This window comes from Psittacula echo (assembly GCF_963264785.1).
Source record: "Psittacula echo genome assembly, chromosome: 17".
Classification (NCBI taxonomy): domain Eukaryota; kingdom Metazoa; phylum Chordata; class Aves; order Psittaciformes; family Psittacidae; genus Psittacula; species Psittacula echo.
The window spans coordinates 1,388,279-1,408,639 of record NC_137753.1 but is presented as its reverse complement, the minus strand read 5'-3'; the positions used below and the strand labels follow the sequence as shown (position 1 = coordinate 1,408,639).

General features: G+C 46.1%; 1 protein-coding gene across 2 annotated transcripts in view; it reads right to left on the bottom strand.

Moving 5' to 3' along the window:
• PRDM16 (PR/SET domain 16) overlaps positions 1 to 20,361 on the bottom strand; it is a gene marked incomplete at both ends in the record, with an annotated part of 259,353 nt that overhangs the window by 119,254 nt on the left and 119,738 nt on the right. For both annotated transcript variants that reach the window (XM_080631354.1, XM_080631355.1), the window contains one exon: positions 4,045 to 4,095. In XM_080631354.1, the coding sequence (XP_080487480.1) occupies positions 4,045 to 4,095 (51 nt within the window). The remainder of the gene's footprint in view (positions 1 to 4,044; positions 4,096 to 20,361) is intronic.

Genomic DNA, 20,361 nt, shown 5'->3' with positions numbered 1-20,361 from the left:
TGTGTTCCTGAAGTATCAGATGGTTCCTGTGACCTGTAGCATTTTGTATATAATAATAAACCTGGAGAGATTTATGGCCCCATCCCGCTTTGCATCTGCAGTGGCAAAACATCAGTTGGTTTCTACTTTTGTTTTAGGAGCAAAAGCTTTCCATCCACCCAGGTTTCTGTTTACAACTTGCTGCTCTCTAAGAGGTCAGGATTTCTGATCTCACTCAGTTTTCTAACAGTAACTTTGTTTTTAAAACCAATCTGTGTGATTTGGGAGTCGAGAATAAATCACTGCTGCCCAAATTACCTCCGCTCAGTGACACCACCATTATGTTACCAGCTTCTGGTATTTTGCAGCGCGAGTATGAACTCAGCCAAAGCGGGGGGAAAAATGGGTTCTGCCTTCAGTTTTTGTTGTGGTGTTCTGTATAATGCCAGATTGAATCCCACTCTTTTGAAGCTGATAGCATCTCCCGCTCCCTGCATGCTTCATTCTCGTTAATGGATAAATTCAAGCTCTCGAGAAAGTCAAAGAATAAATTTAAAGCCTTTTGCCAAATGCCTATCCTATTGGATTTTGATAAGACGGCTATTGAGCTTTAATAATGTCTTCTATCCTTTTTCAGCTGGCCCTTAACATGTCTCTTTATTTGTCCCTAAAGCCTCTTCAGCGATGCCTTTTTATTACAAGTCTCTCAGCTTGCTCTCAAGGGAGACAGGGTCGACAAGAGTGATAGATAGATAACTCTATAGATTATCTCCCACAGATGTTTTCTCTCCAGTAGCCCCTCAGGCTATTCCCTCTAAGTAAACAGAAACTAAATAGAGAGTCTACTGAAGAGAAGTCCCTGAGGTCTCTTGTCACCACAGCCAGGAGCTCTGCACAGAGCCTCCTTCAACGTGATTCTCGAACCCTCGGCCAAAGTGACTTTTAGAGGGGAGATAAATACACCCAGCACTGCTCCTTGGGAAAAAAGGTGTCCTGTAATGGACACTGGCCTTGCTTCCTGCCGGAGGAAGTCTGAATCTTTCATCTCCCTCTCAAAGTTAAATCAAAATGACAATGAAGATAATGGTAACAAGCCATTGGTATTAAACGCAGTGGAGAAGCATAGAAAATGCAGAGCAAGGGAGCACGTGAGCTGCTCTCTAAGCAAAATAAACAGGCTGCAGGAAGATGGCCTGGAAAAAAGAGACGTTTGGGAGCAGGGGCAATATACCCACAGGTATAACTTACAGATCTGCGCACATCTCTGAATGCACACATTCAGGTCACTAAAAAGAGGGAATCTCCCATTTTAGCACAACTCCCACAATCAATTCGTTCAAATTAAAGAAGCAGGATGAGGAGCTGATGGATATTTGTGCAAGTTAAACTGAGTATCAGCAAGCACAGCAGATAAAAAGAAAACTTACTCAGAGCACACCACGTTTTAGTCTGTGGCATTTCCACATACAGAAAAATGACCCTGGGTGCAGGTTCTTTAATAACATTGCTAGAAATCTGAGTTCTTGTGAGACAACCACTAACAAATAAATCAGCTCCCCAGTGTTAGTGGTCCCCGCAGAAATAACAGTAATACAAACTCAAAAATACTGGGCACAGTGGGGTAATACTTCTTATTTTGCTTTGAGCCAAAAGAGGGCCTGTTTCAGTGTCCAGTATAACAGTGTCTGCATCTGCTCTGCTGCATCTTCAGACTTTTCACCGCCTTTCAGTGTATGAACAGCTATTTCAGAGCATTTTTGGCCTGGCAGATGAAGAGCAGAACAAACACCGGGGCAGTTTCCAAGCAGAGATGCTTCCTGAGCACCTTCCTGTGCCTCTCACACCATCACACTTACACACACCCACACTCCCCCCATTTGCTTTTTATTTCAGATTTTCTCTCCACTCTAGGAATTTTTTTCTCCTTCTAGTCCTTGTCACTGCCCAATTCTGAACCCCTGGTGCAGCAGCCAAAGGAGCCACCAATCATTACAGTCCTTCTGGTTCCAACATCCTCCTCCTCCCCTGGTTTAAATCAGCCCACCCACTACAGTTACATTTGTCTTCAGTCACCTTCTCAGCACCAACTTATGTCTGAAGGAACAGGAATAAACTGAAGTCAAATCTCAACTCTTTGTGTCTTCAGGGATATGACAACTGAGTGATATAGAGAGGCTAGAAAAGGAGCTCTTCCCCCAGGAGGGTTTTGTGCCACCGGAGCACAATGCCCGCGCACCTCTTGTGAACAATTCCAGGCAGCACAAAAACTGCAAGGAAGGAGTTTTCATTCCTTATTTTTCATTTTCTTCTGACTGAAAAGCTGTCTAGCAGCAGTCTTGTCACAAGCCATAAAGTTTAGACTTGAACTCTTTACCTTACTGCTTTGACCTTTCTTACCCGAGCTGTAAAACCCTACTGCCCATCCTTCAATAAATTTATCACCTCATAAACTCCCACTGGTGCTTCTCTACAATGCATTTAAAAGACAGAAGTGGAAGGCCAGTCCTTCCTCCCCTTGTCAGATACCCTAATTGTCCAGTTCTATACCCGCTGTACAGGGGGGATTTCAGGACACACAGTACCTTTCAAAGACCTGTCGTTTCTGCAGCATTCTCATCTGAATGAGATTTAAGTGCAAACCCATGCATTGCACACGTAAAGCTGCCAGTCTAACGCTTCCTTTTACCCTTGTCTCACACACAGCCTGCTGTCTTTAGGGTCCTGCAGATCCTGCGAGGTAGGGACACAGAGTTTGTTTGTGATATTGTCATTAAAGACTGACAAAGAGCCAGCCGAGCAGGGGAGAATTCCCCCCATCCGCCTGACAAGCGCGTTGTGATAATACGAACCTGCCACCTTGTCACTGCGTCTGTCCAGACAAAAGGATCCCACAGAGGCAGAGACCAACACCCCATGAGTTATGGAGATGAGCAAGGTAAAAAGTTCAGCAGCGCTGCGACAGGTCCCGTGCAAGGTCATGGGATGGTCAAAGGATGTTTCATGTTGGGAGCCTGGCTTTCCAAGGCAAGGCTGGGGGTTTCCACAGGGTAGAAGAGTCGCTCCGCACCGGACATGGGTCTGAATGTCTTTTCCCAAAGTGACTTTGGAGCCGGACAAGTATTACATTTCACTTTGTTCGGCAGAGGGAAACAAGTGTTTCCTTTTAGCTTTCAGTTAAGCAGCAGCACTGACGCTCACCTCCAATGGGTGAATAAAAATGGCAGTTGCTGCAAGTCCCAATTTCAAATACCTTCCACTTGCAAGTACTCCTGTGTTACGAGGGACGCTGTGAACACCCGCTATGAGACAACTGCAGATGCAAAGGACAGCCACCTCCTCATCTCAACACAGACACACACATCCAGAGAGCCCACAATCAAATACGACTTGTAACACTTTACTCCAGTAAAGCTGTTAACCAAAGACAGCCATGGAAATAATGTGATTTTAGTGTTACTGAGAATAACCTCAACCAAAATAGCAACCTGGCTACTGAAGTATGCGGCATTGAGGCTGCCTCACAGCCACTAGGAAGAGATTTAGACAGCTGGGCTGTATTTGGAACACATTTTTCTCTGGTCAGTATTACAGTTTAAGCATCACAATGTGATGAAAAGCACTGGTAATACATCACATGAGTTAAACTTTATCCTTTTATATATCTATTCCTTTTCCCTTGGACTCCACATAAGCCACATTTACATGGTGAGGCGACCTCTAAAAATTTAGCACTTTCAACAAAGGACCAACATTTTCTTTTACTGGAAAAGAGGTAAATGAGGTTTTTCACTTTGGACTCGGAGCTGTTTATGTTGTAGCTGAATCAAGGAGCACTTTAAACTCCTTTTTCTTTTTCGTAAGGACTGGAATCGCAAGAAGACAGAAAAAGATGCCAACAGCAGCACAACACTTCATCCAGAAAAGCAGCAGCAAATATTGGAGCCCTTTTACGACGCTGTCACGACACACACCTCTGTTCAGCAGCAGGAGGAGCAAATGAAGTGCCGAGCTGCATCTCAGAGCCAGGCAGTAAAACAGTTTGGATAAGATTGATCCATGTCCTACCTTTTTTATGTTGCCCTCCTGGGAGGTCACCTCGGGATCAGTCAGCATTTGCTGAGAAAAAACAAAACAGAAGCAAAATTCAGCTGAATTGTAACTGTTGTAAGAGAATACACGGTTTGTTTCCTTGGTTTTACAGGTCAAAACTCCCAACGGCAACAGAGCAACACAGACGTTTTGGGAGTCAGATGAAAGGATTATAGCAGAACTACCATCATTTTCTCCCACAAGTTTTAATGTTCTCTGTAACTCCTGTAAGTGATTTCAGCCGATGGGAAGATGCCTTTCTTTCCCCAGTGGCAGGTGATGTGGGCTCCGGGTACTCAGAGGATGGAGACCTGCGGGCTCTCCAAAAGCACATCCTCCAGAGCAGAGTGGGGACCAAATCCAGCTGCCAGCAGCCCACCAGCAGCGTGTCCCAGGGACAGGGGCTGACCATGGGATGCTTCGGTACCTCAGTGCTTCCAGCAGCTGCAGGAAGCTCTTTAATGCCTCCTCCAACAGAGGAGCGGTGACACAAGTCATGAAATCTCTGCCGTGCTCTACCTCAGGTTAGATTGAGGTCTGTGGGCATTCGGGGGTCAAGTACCTCCACTTTCTATCACGCTCCATAGCCCCATCAGGATAAATGTACTCAACAAGGACCCGATCAAGCAGCCTGACTCATATTACGTAGCTTCACTGCCCTCAGTGGGGATCTCAGGTGTCTCAGGTTTAACATCCACCCAAGCACTAGGATGAGCTCAAGGTACTCAGGACTTCCAGACCCAGGCACTGTATTTTGGCTACCAAATAGCAGGAAAAAGCTCCACGGAACAGAAATCAAAATGCCAGGAAACCCAAGATATGATGAGAATGGCTATATACTGCAAAGGAACCTCACTTAAAATAATCATAGTAATAAACGAAGGCCCAAAGAAGCTCCGCGGTGTTTCGGCAGCTGAGGGTTTGGCACCAAGCTCTTGGAGCCCTTTGCCCATGCCCAGGTGACATGGACCAATTCACAGCTTTCCAAACTGCTGGCAAACATCTCCCAGCTCAGCTGCAATAACAACAGCTCATGTTCTACACAGCAAGGATCCTGAACCAGCCCCTGTTTTACAACCGCTCTAATAGATACTGAAACTGCGGTTCAGAAAGCAGCTGAAAGCAAACAGGAGCAAGAGGTGAACACCAGAGCAGTTAGAACCTGTGTGTTCCTGCACTGTGTGTGCACATCCACGTGCTGAAATCTCACCCTGAATTACTGGAAGCATCAGGAGCACGCGTCTCCAGGTTGCTGCGCAATCCCTGACCATTCCCGAGCCCAGAGCACTTGTGGATCCGGGTACATTTACCCCCAAAACCTTTACAATTAGGCCATGAAACTCTCCAAGCTGTAATATAAATATGCCTGTGCTAAATGACTTGAAAGCCTTCATGGAAGACTGCTGCTTCCAAATGAAGACACTTAACTGTAATTATTAGAGGCAAAACACCATTCAATACAATTGGTTAAGCATGTGCATTCAGAGTGCATAATCCACCCACCCAACATGGCCATAAACGTAGAGGGGAAAAAAAAAACCCTAAAATGAAGTGCAAATGGGGCTGTGGTATAGTCCTGTATAAACAGGCTTAAGAGTCAGGAATTCCTGAGTCTGAATCTAAATGCCAACACAAGCTTCCCTGTGTTGGTTTGGACAGATCTGTGCGCAAGGGGCAAGTTCTGCTGCTCAAACAGGATTTTTCCCCCATTTCAATTCAGAGCAAATCCCAAATTTCATAATTCTTAAGGAACAGAATTTCTGTAGGAAGTATTTCATCACATTCAAACCTGGTACTTCCATGGGAAAGCATCAGGGGCTGGTTATGTACGTGGTCAGGAAGAGCACCGCAAACTGGTTGAGTTTTGACAAGGTGAAATATCTGTTCAGTTTCCTTCTGCTAGAGAACTTGTGGGGAAACAAACCCCAGAGCCAGGGTGTATTTTAGATCTAATGGAACCATCTCGCCATGCAAACTATCAGAACAGTTTGTGTGGGAAAAGGTATTTTACCAGTAGTGGGAGACCAGGAGCAACTTTAAACGGCATTTCCTATCCTTCCTTCACAGTTGAAAATCCTGGAGCTTAAAAAGGAAAAGGGATTATGTCCAGAATTCAACAGTATGGGACTAAGTTAGCTTGGACATAGCCCATGGCCTGATATCCTCAGAGACAGATCTGAAATCACTCCCCACAGCCAAAGAACGGGACAGTGCGGTGCTGCTGATGCAAAAAGCACCTCCTGATTCAATGGGAGAGGGAGAAAGAGGGAAAGTAAGTACCAGATGCGATGTTTATTACTAAGAATAACAAAAGATGCTTTGAAAAGCTACTCATGGGGTAAGTTCAGCTCAGGCTGGACTTCATCTTACACAAAATGCCCTAAGACTAAATAGAGGCTTGGTGCGCACCGCGGGCTGCGCTCTGGCAGTTCACACAGATGTTCTTAAACGTTCCCCAGATTTACACCAGATGCTTTTTCTATCAACTGATATGTTGATTTTTAGCCAAAAGACAGACAACGTGTCAGCAGCAGCCGCCAGGAAACGCGGGGTGCAGGGTCTGCCTGCTGATGAATCCCTACATCCCATTTCCTGGGTTCAGCGAACTGGTGGCAACAGAATCCTGCCTCGGTCCCATCAGTCCGGGATGTGCTATAATTTGTGCAAAGCCTCCCGAAAGTATTCTAAACATGTCAAGTAACACCATGTGATTCGTTTTGAAAAACAGTTTACAAGCTGGCATTCTCCAGCTGCAGTTAACCCTAATTTGATTACATTACCCAGACAGATCACAATGAGCTTATGTAAATAGTAACGTTATCCATTCATTCCCTGAGCTCAGATAAACTGTCATTTAAAGGAAAAAAACCCACAAAACCCAAACTGAAACCGGCATGGTTGATGCCTTCAGCAGGCTCTGACAGCGCAGAAGATGACAGACCAGAACCTGCCCCTGCTGCATCCCTGTGAGTCTTGATTTTTAAGAAGGAATTCCATAGCTGCTCTGAGTTGGAAACAGAAGAGGATGCCCCATAATTCCATAGAAGCAGATAATAGCACTTTTCAGTAACATGTTCTGCACTGTCATCTGTTCCTTTAGTAAGACCTTAACACATCAATGCTGAAGTCAGTAGGACTTGAAGCACATCAATGTTTAAACCAGCGTCCAGATATATCGCATCTTATCATATCATATATCCTGATATGATGGAACTGGCCTTTAAAACACACCAGCTAAGACCCCTCCAACAGCAAAGTCACAGAGGTGATGCTCTTTCGTAGTAAAGACAGAGGGAGAAGGAACCCTCAGAAACCCATTTCAGCACTTGGGAACTTTTCCCATTGGCTGAAATTTATAAAATCCAGGGATTTTATAGCACTTCCTGGACACCAATTTACCAAAATTTCACATTTTCTATAGTAAGTGAATTTGTGAAGCCCTGTTAACTTGAGGAAATTTTCAATATCCTGCCTTGGGAATTTGAAACGAATGTGCCTGGAATTAAGAGGAAAGCTCTTGTCTAGGAGGAAGAATTTCCTCTCCTGGCTGGTGAGTGAAGGAGGATGAACAGCACAACTCTGACTGGCAAGAAACAAGCGAAGGGCTGAAAAGAGTATAAAGAATAAACCAACCATTCACTGCTAAGGGCAACCCCAGTACAATTGGGAACACTGTAGAGCAGCCAAACTGTGGTTTGCAGACCAGTAACAGCCTGCAAAGCCATGGTATGCACTCCACAGACCATTTTATAACCATTTATTTCTCAGTTGAAAGTCTGAACAAAAGGGTGGTCCAGTGCTGCAGGAAGAGTGATCAAAATCAGGAGGGAAACAGTGGTGACTTCCCATAGGGAGCACCTCTGCACTTACTCCTGCCTTGTGTCCGCTGTGGCTTTACAGGAATTCTTCCGTTTGCCAGCTTTCGGGAGAACAAAATGCAGTTTACATCAGCTGAACAATTACAGGTGATTCCAAAGGGTGTTCAAAAGAAAGGAACATCCAAAGCCACCTTGTAGTAAGAAACAGCTCCTGATCATCACATCAAACAAACTTGTGCATCCCAAAAGGAGCAGGAAAATGCTGTGGGTCGTTAATGTTAAGAGGGAAAATTAATGTCAAGCGTTAAGAATAAAACGCACCCCCCATTTACATACATGGCATGGCAAGTTCTGTATCACCTCTTAAAGACATAACTCCTCCAGGACACTGCCATCAAGTTCAACTGCAAATACCAGGAAGTTCCACAGAATCTAATGGAGAGCATTTGTAGTAACTCCAATAAGCTGAGGACTTGAGACTTCCAGCCAAGACAAATAAGAGAGGGTACTGATTAGTAAATGTCACCGTTTCTCTTGCCAAGCACTCAGGGACTGGTGATAGGAGAGTATTAAATATAATCTCAGAGTCTTTAGGGGCTCTTTGATTTTATATTGCATTCTTATCGGGTTCTTAAAGCCCAGCGTTAATGAGCACGAGAAACGCACTTGAGAGTTTGGCAGGTTTGCTAAAAGAAAACTTATTCCACTCACCCCACGTGCCCCTGGGATCCAGGCTGGAGATGCTTTTCCCTTTCACATGGCACCTCATCTACCTCTCCCCATTCTTCTTCTCTATTTGAGCAATCCAACGTCACCTTTAGCAACCATCTATTTACTATGACTGTTGGAAGCAAAGAGGTTTTACCAGCTACAGCAAATGAGCTCTTTAAGGACCCTGGAGCAGAGACATTTACACAGTAAGAGCTCACCCAGGGCACCCCTTTTGCAATGCGCAGGGATTCCTGAGAGAAGTCCCAATTAATAAGTTTTTTGCCCAGTATTTTGCTCACTCAACACCTCTCAGAAATGGCCAATAGGACATAATTTTCTTTAAAAAAACCCCACTCTTACAAATATTGAAGTTCCTTTTTCCTGAAGGGAAATTTCATCATAAAACTGAATTTTGAGAAGATGGAAGGGGCACCTCTCTCTGTGCCTAATGCTGAGCAGTCTAAGGATTAAAACACAAGTTCCTAGCATTGAACTGTACCTGTATTTACCCCATCTCTTCATCCTCAAACCTGGGAATGCTCCTTGCAGACTTCTATGCTGAATAAAATATGAGCTGCCCTGACACAACGTGCTTCTGAGCTGCAAACCAGTTACACCTTCATTCCAACCACAGAGAGAACAGTAGGAGAACGGAAGCTGGGGGCCATCAACCCCAGATTGTGCCTGCCACTCAGCACACAATCACTTCATGCAGCAAGAGCTATTTCTTATCTGAGCAAAAAATCATCTTGAAGAGTGAAGTGCAATGTTTTGGTTAACAGATAAAGCTCTGCTGTTTGCAGCCATGTAAACGGATTGGGTGGCTACCTTCAGTCACATATGATCCATCCATCCATCTCCTGTTCTTGACCCTTTTTAGTTATAAAAATAACCTTGAGATTGACAGAACAATATAAATGAACTTCCTCTGTACTTCACCTATTGATAACCTGTTTGTTAAGATGATCAGCAATAATCATAAGTAAATAAAGAGTGATCATACATCATCTTGTAATGGCAGCGCTGACATGTGCTTCATCTGACGTATGGGGACCTCTGGGTCGCAGCCGAAGAGCTCGTACTTCGTATTAAATTGCAGCCTTTCTATCCAGGACACACAATGGCATCTATACAAGGCAATGCACTCCAATCTTAGCATCTCATCATACCTGTTGTGATGAGGGTATCTTAGAAAATACCCTCAGAGGGAAGAAGTGCATTGAAACGATTTAACAAATCCAGCCCCTGGAATAAGTTGTTACTGGAACACCAGTCACTCGTGCCTCCCTTTGGGTGAGCTTCATACACACCTATTGACTGATTTGCCCCATCCTTGGGGTAACATTCTTTTCCAGCAAGACTTTCAGGAGCTTCCTGCCCTTCTCCATTCAGCAGCAGATGTAAAGTACCTTCAAACCACAGCAACATCAACACTATTCCTTTCTTTCCTCACAAAATCCCCTTTATCACAGTCTTGCCATTGATGCTAAAGCTGATTGGCACCAATATTATAGGAAACAGCACTTTTTATACAGGAACAGCCCCAGCACTTTGCTTTCTCCACGTGTACAGCTGCCAAACAGGACTGGGATTAGATGTAAGAAGGTAAAAGAGTCTCTTCTGCAGGCCCCCAGACTGCTTGGGCTTCTCCCATCATCCATCCGGAGAACACTGCCTCCATCTTATTTAAACCTAATTACACAGTTCCCAATTTGAGAAAGAACAGAGAAAAATGACCTCATTCCATTCTCTTCCTCACAGCCTCAAAAGACACTGATAAGAGTTATGAATGGGTTTACCATGTTTAAGGAGTGTATGACAAATACACTTTTTCACAGCCTTCTTGCCTGTCTTGCTTTAAAAGCCAAGGCTTTTCCCTGCCCAAGCAACACACGGCTTTGCTGAGCTGAGTGTTCTACTTCCCCACATGCATGTCAAATCACAAGCACAACAGAGAAGCCAACTTGCACTTCAGTGCGTACAGAACTTGCCAAAACCCCAGCTCAGTAAACTGCAGTTGTATGTAGAGCTTATCCTCAGCTCCATCAAAATAATGGCCTTCAGTGTACCCACAGTAGTGCACCGAAGCTAAATAGCTAAGCTGTGACATGTACATTTTTGATCATTAATCACACTTGAAGGAAAATAAAGCCAATATGCAGCGTTCCCACCCATTTCAAAGGTCTGAAGAGGGAAATGCACTGTCTCATTGAGCAGCTCAGCGTTGCTGCTCACACTGTGAAAGGAGGGAATGAAAACAGCAGCTCTCCTAATAGCCGGTACAGTCAAGGGGGAGTGCAGGCTGTCTGGGAATGCATCCCTGCCTGGCACTCCGACAGACAGGATGGGATATGTCAGTTTGATACCCATCAGCAGGATAACCTAGCTGTCACTTTAACATGACAAGGTCATAGCCAGTCAGTGCGATGCAGTAAGAAAAATGGGCCATTAAAGCCTGAGAAGAACTGGAAGAGAAACATCGGGCTGATGCCGAGACGTTTGAGTCTCACTTATTTTAGGGAAGATGCGGATATTGCGGGCATATATTGGTGAGTGGCAGAGCCACCACGGGGGCCTGCCCCAGAGCTCGAGGGAACAGTACCTCCCCCAACACTCATTTCATTTACCAGAATAAGTCTGTGATAAAGTGAAGCTCTGAAGAGCCTTCCATGGGCTCCAGTGGGAGGGGAATCTCCTGTTCTAGTGTTTCTTTCATGGGATGATCTGTGCCAATAAGAACGCTTTCTGCTATTGTACGTGCCCCTCTTTTCACTTGTCCTCAAGGTGCACGGCTGCTCAGATAGAGGGTAAGTCCTTACTTTGAGTTGGCAACTTAACTTGGAGAGGAATTCCCTGTAGTAACGTTCTGTGCAGGGGAAGGAAACAACAGAGGGACAGAAAAGGGCACTTTATCGTCCTCTCTTTAGACATAACATGAAGTAGATTATATTCTCTATAAAGCAAAGTGAATACAGAATTAGTCTGCAGACTAACTTCAGACATGGGCACAGAGTTTCTTATTCAAAAAGCATATAGTGCTGGTTTATCTGAATTGATAGGGGGTGCCAGGTGAGCTCCCTTTTAAGAGCTGGAGAAACAATCTGGGACAGAACTGGATAATATTATGCTTGGAATGATAATATTGTGTTTGGAAAAGGTCAATATTTTATTTAATCAGCCAGACACAGAGTGGGTGGCAACTTCAATCCAGTTTCTGGAGACAGGAATTCAGGGAGTCCAAAAGGAAGTAAGTGCGTTTTTAACTTGGGCTGCTGATCCCTTCCACAGGTAGGAATTGGTGTTTGGAGCATTCAAGGGCATAAGGCCGGGAACAGCTCCAGTGCTGCTGCGGAGGGAATGTCATCGGAGGTGTCTATAGCTTCACTTTGATCTGGTTTGTAAACCAGCTACAGTTCAGGGACTGACAAAGCATGATGAAGGCCTCTCTCCACCATTGTTGAACCCCCTTTCAGACACTGGAAGCTGCTCTGAGGTCTCCACGCAGCTTCTCTTTCTCCATGGCTAAACAGCCCCGATTTTCTCAGCCTGCCTGTATATACAAGGCAGCATTTGCAACATGATCTCAACACTGGAATTCAAGTTATAGGCATTCCAGTTATAGGCATTTATTTCTCACAGATTTCCTGCAATCTGCTTCAATTATGAATTTGACTGCAGAATATAAAATCCTTCTGCTTGCACCACATAATTGTGTTCCATGGCAGGCCTGGCATTCATCACTGCCCTGCTGTCCCCTAGCCTAAAAGATAAAACATCCACAGGGTAATAAATGTCAAACTACGATTATTGATGCTTTCAATTAAATTGATTATCTATTTGAGGTGCATAGCGCGCTGATTTATTGCTGTCTCTTTACGTTGCACTTGGCACAACAGCTTCCCTGGAAGGTGAACAGTTGAGTGTTTCAATAGATTTTCTATTAGATCTGGGGTTTCAAAAGTGGCTCACAACCACCCCAGTGCTTGGTTAACTGAAATGGTACCTGACTGAGCCTGAGATACGCTGATTTCTGTTCTCTTCTGGGGCAGTATGTGAAAACAGAAAAGGAAAACTTGAGTTTAAGTGTGAATGGAAGGATGGATCCATCCTTGACTTACGTCCTTCATTCACAAACTTCTCTTTACGGTGCCTATTAGACAAAAAGAGTGTGTCAGCTTGAGCTCTGCTGAGCGCTACCCACCTCAGCAGGGAGGTGAGATGACCTTCGGCTTGTCACTGCATTGTGATTTTATTAGTTTCAGATAACAGGAGCTATAAAAATCAAAGACATTTCCTCACCAATGATAACCAGCAGCTGCTTCACAAACAACACTACTGTTAGCTGCAGCAGGGTAAGGGGGCACACGTTGACCTTGATCTGATAATTTACCTGAAGAAATCCCTGATGTGGCTGCACAAGCCAGCACTTACCTTTGAGCAGGTAGACTTGAGAGAACCTCAGTTACAAACCCCATCACTTTCATGAGGAAAAAACCCAGTGCCAATAAGCCACTGACTTCAAAGTGGAGACAGGGACAAGTTTTCCTTTGTGATTCCCCACATTTGATATTTCCAGGTAATGGGGATGCCCCAAGCACCGTGTGACTGAACCTCCTGGTACAGCGCTACGTCTGACTGAGTTTCCCCACTGTTTGTTATCAGGGGCACAAGGACTTCAGGCTGAAGCCCAGCTGTGTCACTGATACAGAACGTAGGAAGATGAGTCTGCCCGAAGGACCCTGTGAAATAAGGAAAGGCAATGGAAGAACAGTGAGAACAGAGAGGCAGGTATTACTATCCCAATTTTACAGACAAGACTGAGACAAGAAATGAGGAGATGAGCCCAAACCTCAGTCTCTGGCATTTAGAAATTGAGTTTCAAGCTCCTTAGACCTAATCTTAACAATAAGGCCGTGATTCCTCCTCAGATGCAAACACCTTTGACCCCAGTAAGCTCAGAACTATACACACATCTATTCAGACTTTGAAGCCCGCCTTATCTCTCCGCAGTGTAACTGTCCCCTCCGCTGTAACAGAGCTGCCTGAGCAAAAGGAGGAAAAAGGATAACAAAACCCCTCCAGCTCAGGTCAGAATTCACTGGTTCACATTCGCTGTTTTACCTCTCTCCTGGCAAAGCCCAAAGGGCTCTGTAGACTCTGCATGTATTGGGAATATAACTGACTGAAACATTAACTAATATACCAGTAATTGATATATTACGTGAGAGAGGAGCCACAGCAAGCATCTACCACCCCAAAGCCAACTGCAGAAGCGGTCAGGGCCCATACTCAAGCGGCATTTCCATGTGATAGCGTTGGCTGCACTAGAGAATGCAGAATGCAGTGGTCAGGCTTACACCTGATTATCAAATAAGAGGAAAAACAGCACGGGGAGGACCGCAAGCAAGAGGAAATTAGGCAAATCCTCTCAAAAGGACAATTTGCTGTTTGGGAACATCAAAGCCACTTCCATAAGAAGATAAATGAATGCGCTGTACAGTTTATGTGGCCAGCCACTACCCCTGTACCAGAGGTTAGAAAATGTGACATCTGGTTTCCAAAGCATCTCTGTGTGGCCACACACAGCTGTAATTGTAGCAACAATTTGTGGAGAACATGGATGTGTTGTTTTGGCCTAAAGGAGGACACTAAAGGCCTGCAAGAAAGGAAAGAAAGAAGGAAAAAAAGCAAGCAGGAAACTCCATAGGATGGAAGGCTCCGACCTCCCTCCCCAGCACGCACCACAAGCTCCCAGGTGCAGGGAAACAAGTTCAAAGTGACCCTCTGTGGTGAGGGATGCTGCTGTGCTCCATGCCTGTGGCCTGATTGACAGAATGAGCCCCTTGTGATGCAGCAGAAGCTTGGAGGTGGAGGTGTTTGCATATGTAAAGTGCCTGGACCACTTCCAGTCCTATGGAGCTGAGGAAAAAGTGTGTGGATGAGGATGCAGGAGGAACACCGCATCCAGGCTAACTCTGCTGCCAGCTCTGACCCCTGGCATGGGGTGCACGTCTGCATACATGGGGAGAAGCTCACCCCGTACCAAGCAGCACCCTCTTTGCACCAGCTGACAGACACAGAAATGCCAAGAGACTCGTGGGGACCTGGGGCTTTTGACTGCATTTGTCTGGAGAAATACCCCAAATCCTTCCCCCTGGAAGCTCCGTGAACCACAAGCCCCGCTCCCTCCAGCACACAGGCTAACCGGCCAGCCTCAGAGCTCATCCACCACAGCTCAGCCTCTGAATCCTACAGACAACAGGATGATGATTTTAAAAAGGAAGAACTGTGAGTATCTATTGCTGCTTCCCATACAATTCCCTTCTTCATGGAATCCCAGACTGCTTTGTGTTGGAAGGCACCTTAAAGCTCATCCAGTTCCAACCCTTGCCATGGGGGGTTTCTGCTTCAAGCCCCGTCCAACCTGGCCTTAAAATTATTCTCCAACTTGCACAGGGTAAAGTTCTGCCCCAGAAGAGGCAAAGAGAATGAAAACCTAAATGGAGGCCATTGCGGTTCCTCACCCATTCCGTACAGGCTGTGGCTCACACGTCTTTCCTCCCAACCCCAACAAAAGCCTCCCAAACTGTCCCAGAAGTTTGAATCACTCCCTCCTTTCCCTTCCTCCCTGTGCCAGATGCTGGAATGTGCCTCTTCAGAGGAAACTACTTCTTGGATCTGGGCTGGGTTTCATGCACAAAGCGCTGGAGCTCCCTGTTCTGGCACTAAGCGCTGTGAACGGCCCGGCTCCGAAAGGAAGCACATACTTGGCCTTCCACTGTGACATTCAAACCTGGAACCCAAAATAAACCGCTTTTTCTCTCTCTCCCTCTCTTCATATCAGCTCAGAAGTAGCGTCTCCGTATCAGCTCACACACAACTGCCTGCTGAGCTCCACGTGAATGAAGAAGCTGGGAACTGACTATTAGAATGGCATCTTCAGACACAAAGAAACCATCACATTCATAGCCCACAGCGGCCTGGCTGAAGGCAAGCTCCTTTCCTGGCTTTTTTAATAAGGACACATTGGAAATGTTACTGCCTTATCGTGGCAGCTGTACACAGCTATCAGTAATAACCGTGATGGCTGGGCTGGCCTGTGCCACAGAGGAACCGAGCAGGCATCTGCTCTGTTTAACGCACAGGAAGCGCAGGGCAGGTTTTAAGAAGCAGGCAGAGGGTGTAATGGAGCCTCTAATGTGTTTGGGTTTCTCCAGTGGAATCCAGCTTTATCAGAAAACAAAGGTCCTGATGGGATTATCAGCAGAAAGAAACCCAGAACCTGTCTGGCTGGAGAAGGGGCTCGGAGGCTGTTCTGTCAAGGTGCATCAGCTTCCTTCCAGGCACAGCTAAAAGCTGCTTCTGTAAATGAGAAATGACTGGAATTCTGGGTCCAGTGCAAGGGTTTTAGCACAAATAAAGCAGAGCTTGCCTCACGCTGCCTCCCCGTAGAAAGGAAGGGGAAATTCAGACGTCCGTCTGGCACGGGGGCTGCTCCACAAGAGGTACCAGCACCTCAGCAAAAGACAGGGCTCTCGCGACAGACTCACTGAGAAATGCCCAAAGCCTGCCCTGTTACCCACCTGAGCACTGCAACGCGCTGCCCGTCACGATGAATCCAGCGTCTGCAGCTTGCAACACTTCACACCTTCAGGACAGCACCGCTGCACCCTCCCCACACACACAATTAGAGCAGGAGGTGAGGTGGGCGCAGCAGCAGGGAGCCAGAAGCGCGATGAGCTCTTTCACAGGGAGGTAAGAAGATTGCCGTTTAGGAAGCAGTGGTTATTTGGGAACTTGATCTTTGCCTCTTTTTTAATACAGGATTAACAAAAAAGTGATAATCATCACTCCAATTCAAATGCCGGCCTGTACCACACAAAAATGAGCCCTGGCAATCTGTCAGCCTCAGCTCTGCCCCGGGCAGCTGCATAACAGGAAAATAACCAGGTGAAGCCATAAAAATCCAAGCTGGTGCCTACTGAATCTCTCAGGAAAGGTCCAGCAATCACTCTTTAGTGAGTGGGATGATTCAGATCACTGTAGAATTCCACAAAATGCAGGTTTATATCCTGGTTAAGCTATTGCAATACACTCAAAACACTTGTTTGGATTCAAGGGCTCTTGATGAGACCATGAAATAAGTACAACACAGGTCTTTCAAACAGAGAACCACAGCAGTGCTGAAGAATACTGATGGGTTTTTGTACCTGCTGTGTCCCTGCAGCCTTGCCCTGTTTTCTTCCTGCTCCTTTCTCTTTCCCACCCCTTTGCCATGTCGCTGGCATCCTCCAGCAGCTCTCAAGGCTTACACCCCTCACACAGTAAGCCACATCACACAAATCTGTTCCTCTCATACATAGGAATACTGCTACAACCATCATAAAACAACTGCTGCTGCTTGGTTTTGTTAAGGATACAGAGGGGCTGTTCAGCAGCAGCCTGAGCCTTTATCTCCAGCACAACCTTAACCCACCTCCCACACCATCGATAACATTGGTTCCCAAAGGCTCAAAGACGGCTCAGAGGGGTATTCCACCTCACCTGCGGTCCCCACCTTCAGCCAGGAGCAGAGGATGGGACCGCTCACTGCAGCTGAGCACAGCCCCCCTCCTGCTGTCCCTGCCATCCTCTCACCTCCTCCCCAAGCACCAGCTAAAAAAGGGAAAGAATGAGAAAGTGAGCACTCTGGAGCTGGCACCGCAGACAATGTGTGTCTTGTGTGAGTAATTTAGCACGATGGCCAGTCAATCTGGTTTCTGGGCCCAATGCCCTGACCCTCTTTAGAGCAGCTCTCTCTCTCCAGCACAGTGTGAAACATTTCCTTTCACAGCACTGACACTTTGCAGATTGAGACGTCAGGCCTGTCCAACTGCAGCAAATTAGCAATTTTTCTTTTACTAATTGGAAATAAAAATGTTTGCTAAGGGAATAATTTGTAGGAATGCAGTGTTAGGTTTCCGGCTTTTTATAAGGATGCTTTAAACTTTATACATGTGCACTTCTCCTCTGTTTTGATGCCTTGCGCTGTAAATTTTAATAGGTTACTCAACTTTACAGTCTCAGCCTTCCAGAGGATTCAATGAAGTTTTTAATCTATCTTCCTCCCAAAGCAGTGCCCAGCACAGCTGCCCCTGCTCGGGAGCAAAGCACCGGAGCACAGCTTCCAAAGGTTAAACACATACACAGCTACATGGCACCTGGATGAACCTTGGGCAGGAGATTTCTTTGTGAAGCTTTCACTTCCCAGCTCTCCCAAGTCCTCCATGAGTACACTGGGGAGAGATGGGGAGCAGGTTTGGGAATGCTTTTTGGCACTAAAATGCCACAAATGGGCAATTCCATAATTCTGAGCCCATGCATCAGCACAGCAAGTTGCCCTGTGAACACACACAAAGTGTAAGCACATCTCTGCTGCTAAGAAGAGGGGCAAGGGGGCTCTTCTCTCCCATTTTTCAGCTCCTTTGCCCATTCACTGATGAAATATTAATAGAGGGTTTGGATGTTTAAACTCCCTTCACATGCAGAAATGGACTAGTTTGATCTATCTGATCCTAAAAATCACTGCAGTTCACAACTGCCGTGCAAACAGCAGTCCATAAAGGCTTCTTCAATAAAAGTGCTTCCAGAAAGCAGGATCAGGAAAGAGCTTCCTATAACGTGGAAAAGCCTGCCCAGAAACCAGACACCAAAACAAGATGCCCTTTTCCTGAAACACAATATTTTAGTTTAACATGTCTCTGATTCTTACTGCATGTAATGCCTCCCCGCACACCGCACCGGGCAGCGGTACATTAGCTCCTATAACAATGCCAGCACATAAAGAGTTACTGTTCTTTCCCCCTACACTCCCCCCACCCCCCCCCCAAAGCATTTGACAGCCATGCCTAATAATTCTTTCTGGTGTGGTTTTTCTTTTTCTTGATGTCTTTATGTGAATATGAAGCCAGAGTGAAAGGCTTTGGGTGACCCCCGTGAGAGAGAAAAAGTATGAACTACAGAGAAAAAGAGTGAGATATAGACTCCCTGCCGAGACATAGGCATCTTCTCTGGCAGCTCACAACTTGGCTCAGAGGGCCTTTGTGAAGGAAAAAGGACTCTTCTTCACTCAGGCTGTGACAATAGGTGTTTTGTCAGAGAGGGACAGGATAAAAAGCAGGGGGTGGGAGGCGAGATCATCATCGCAAGGGGCTAGCCTTTGGGGCCTGCAGATGTTGGAAGGAGGATGATTTATTGCTCCAGTGTCCTCAGTGGCATTTGGCTACCTTCCCAGAGCCCAGCATTGGTGGCCGGGCGGGAGGAGGGAGCGCAGCACAACGGGAACCTCCGTACCTTCTACAGGCAAAGCCATGGGGTGCGGGGGGATCCAGGGATGGCCACGGAGGGAGGGATCACACAGGGATCAGTTCTGAACCACAGGAATGCAAGGAAAAAGTAGTTCTAATTCCTCAGGCCAGAAAGGGCTGGCAGAAAATGAGGGGCAGTGGTTACCCATGAACTACAGCACTGACAGTCAGTAACAGGGCAACTTTGTGCTTGGAAGAATCAGACCCAATTAAATCATCTTCATCCAAACTCACAACTGAGAACCCTAGGGACGGCTTTGTGGGTGTGAATACAGAGGAGGTTTTCCCTTCCTATAGCTCCTACTACCAACCAGCACAACTCAGGCAATTTCTGCATGGCCATACCCTGCCCATTGATTAACAAAAGGCTGATGCCCCATCCCTCGCAGTGTCCAAGGCTAGGCTGGACGGAGCTTGGAGCAGCCTGCTCTAGTGGAAGGTGTCCCTGCCCTTGGCTTTAAGGTCCTTCCCAACCCAAACCAGTCTGGGATTCTATGCGTGAGAAGAGCCAAGGTGCAAAGCTCTCTGCCATAGGGTGAGCAGGCTCCACACCACTGATCCCAAAAAACTTCAAGTGTGAATGAGAGGGATCTGATCCCCATTTCTTGCTCAGAAACTACAGAAAGCCTTGGAAGCAGTGAAGGAGGATTTATGCAAATCAGCTGAGAAAAGGAACTGATACTCTGGATATCTCTCTATAGTCCCCACAAAATCTCAGAACCTTTTGAAGTCTGCTCATTGCTCCATATATCCAGTACATTGAAAAGTATCCCAGATCACCGAGCCAGGAAGTTCTGGATAATTTCCAAGCAAAAGGAATCACAGCCTAGCAAGAAATACACACCAAGACAGAACATTGCCAGCAGTTTGATTTAGGACTTTTGCTCCAGTTCCTTTCCTCTTTTAATATACAGGTTTCCACCACACTTTCTATATAAATACTGTATCCTGTGGCTGACAGCCTCTGTTAGTAGATTTATCCATTAGTGGATTTACCAAAAATGTTTTCTGTTGAAACAAGGGCACAGGCTTCACCTCGGTAAAAGACAGACCCAGAGACCCCATTAAAAGACAAACCCAGCAAATCCTGGACAAGATGGATGCAAAGGAAAACCTTCAGAGTCGCTTGGTACAGGAAGAGCTCGGCAGGGAAACTACAAATCCTGGAACACAAAACGCAGGAGTGGGAAGTGAAAGAAGACACAAAGTTCCCGAGATGAGCGCCACCGGGACAACACTCAGCACAACCCCACCACTGAGGAGCTCATCCGTTTCAACTGCCAAGAGCCAACAGCACCCATGAGGAGAGAGATCTCAAAATGCTTTACCAAGACCCAGACACCCTTCCGTGCATCTGCTCAGCACTGCTGGATCCATTTACAGGAGGAAGTGAAGCATTCGGAGAGTAAGTGACATGT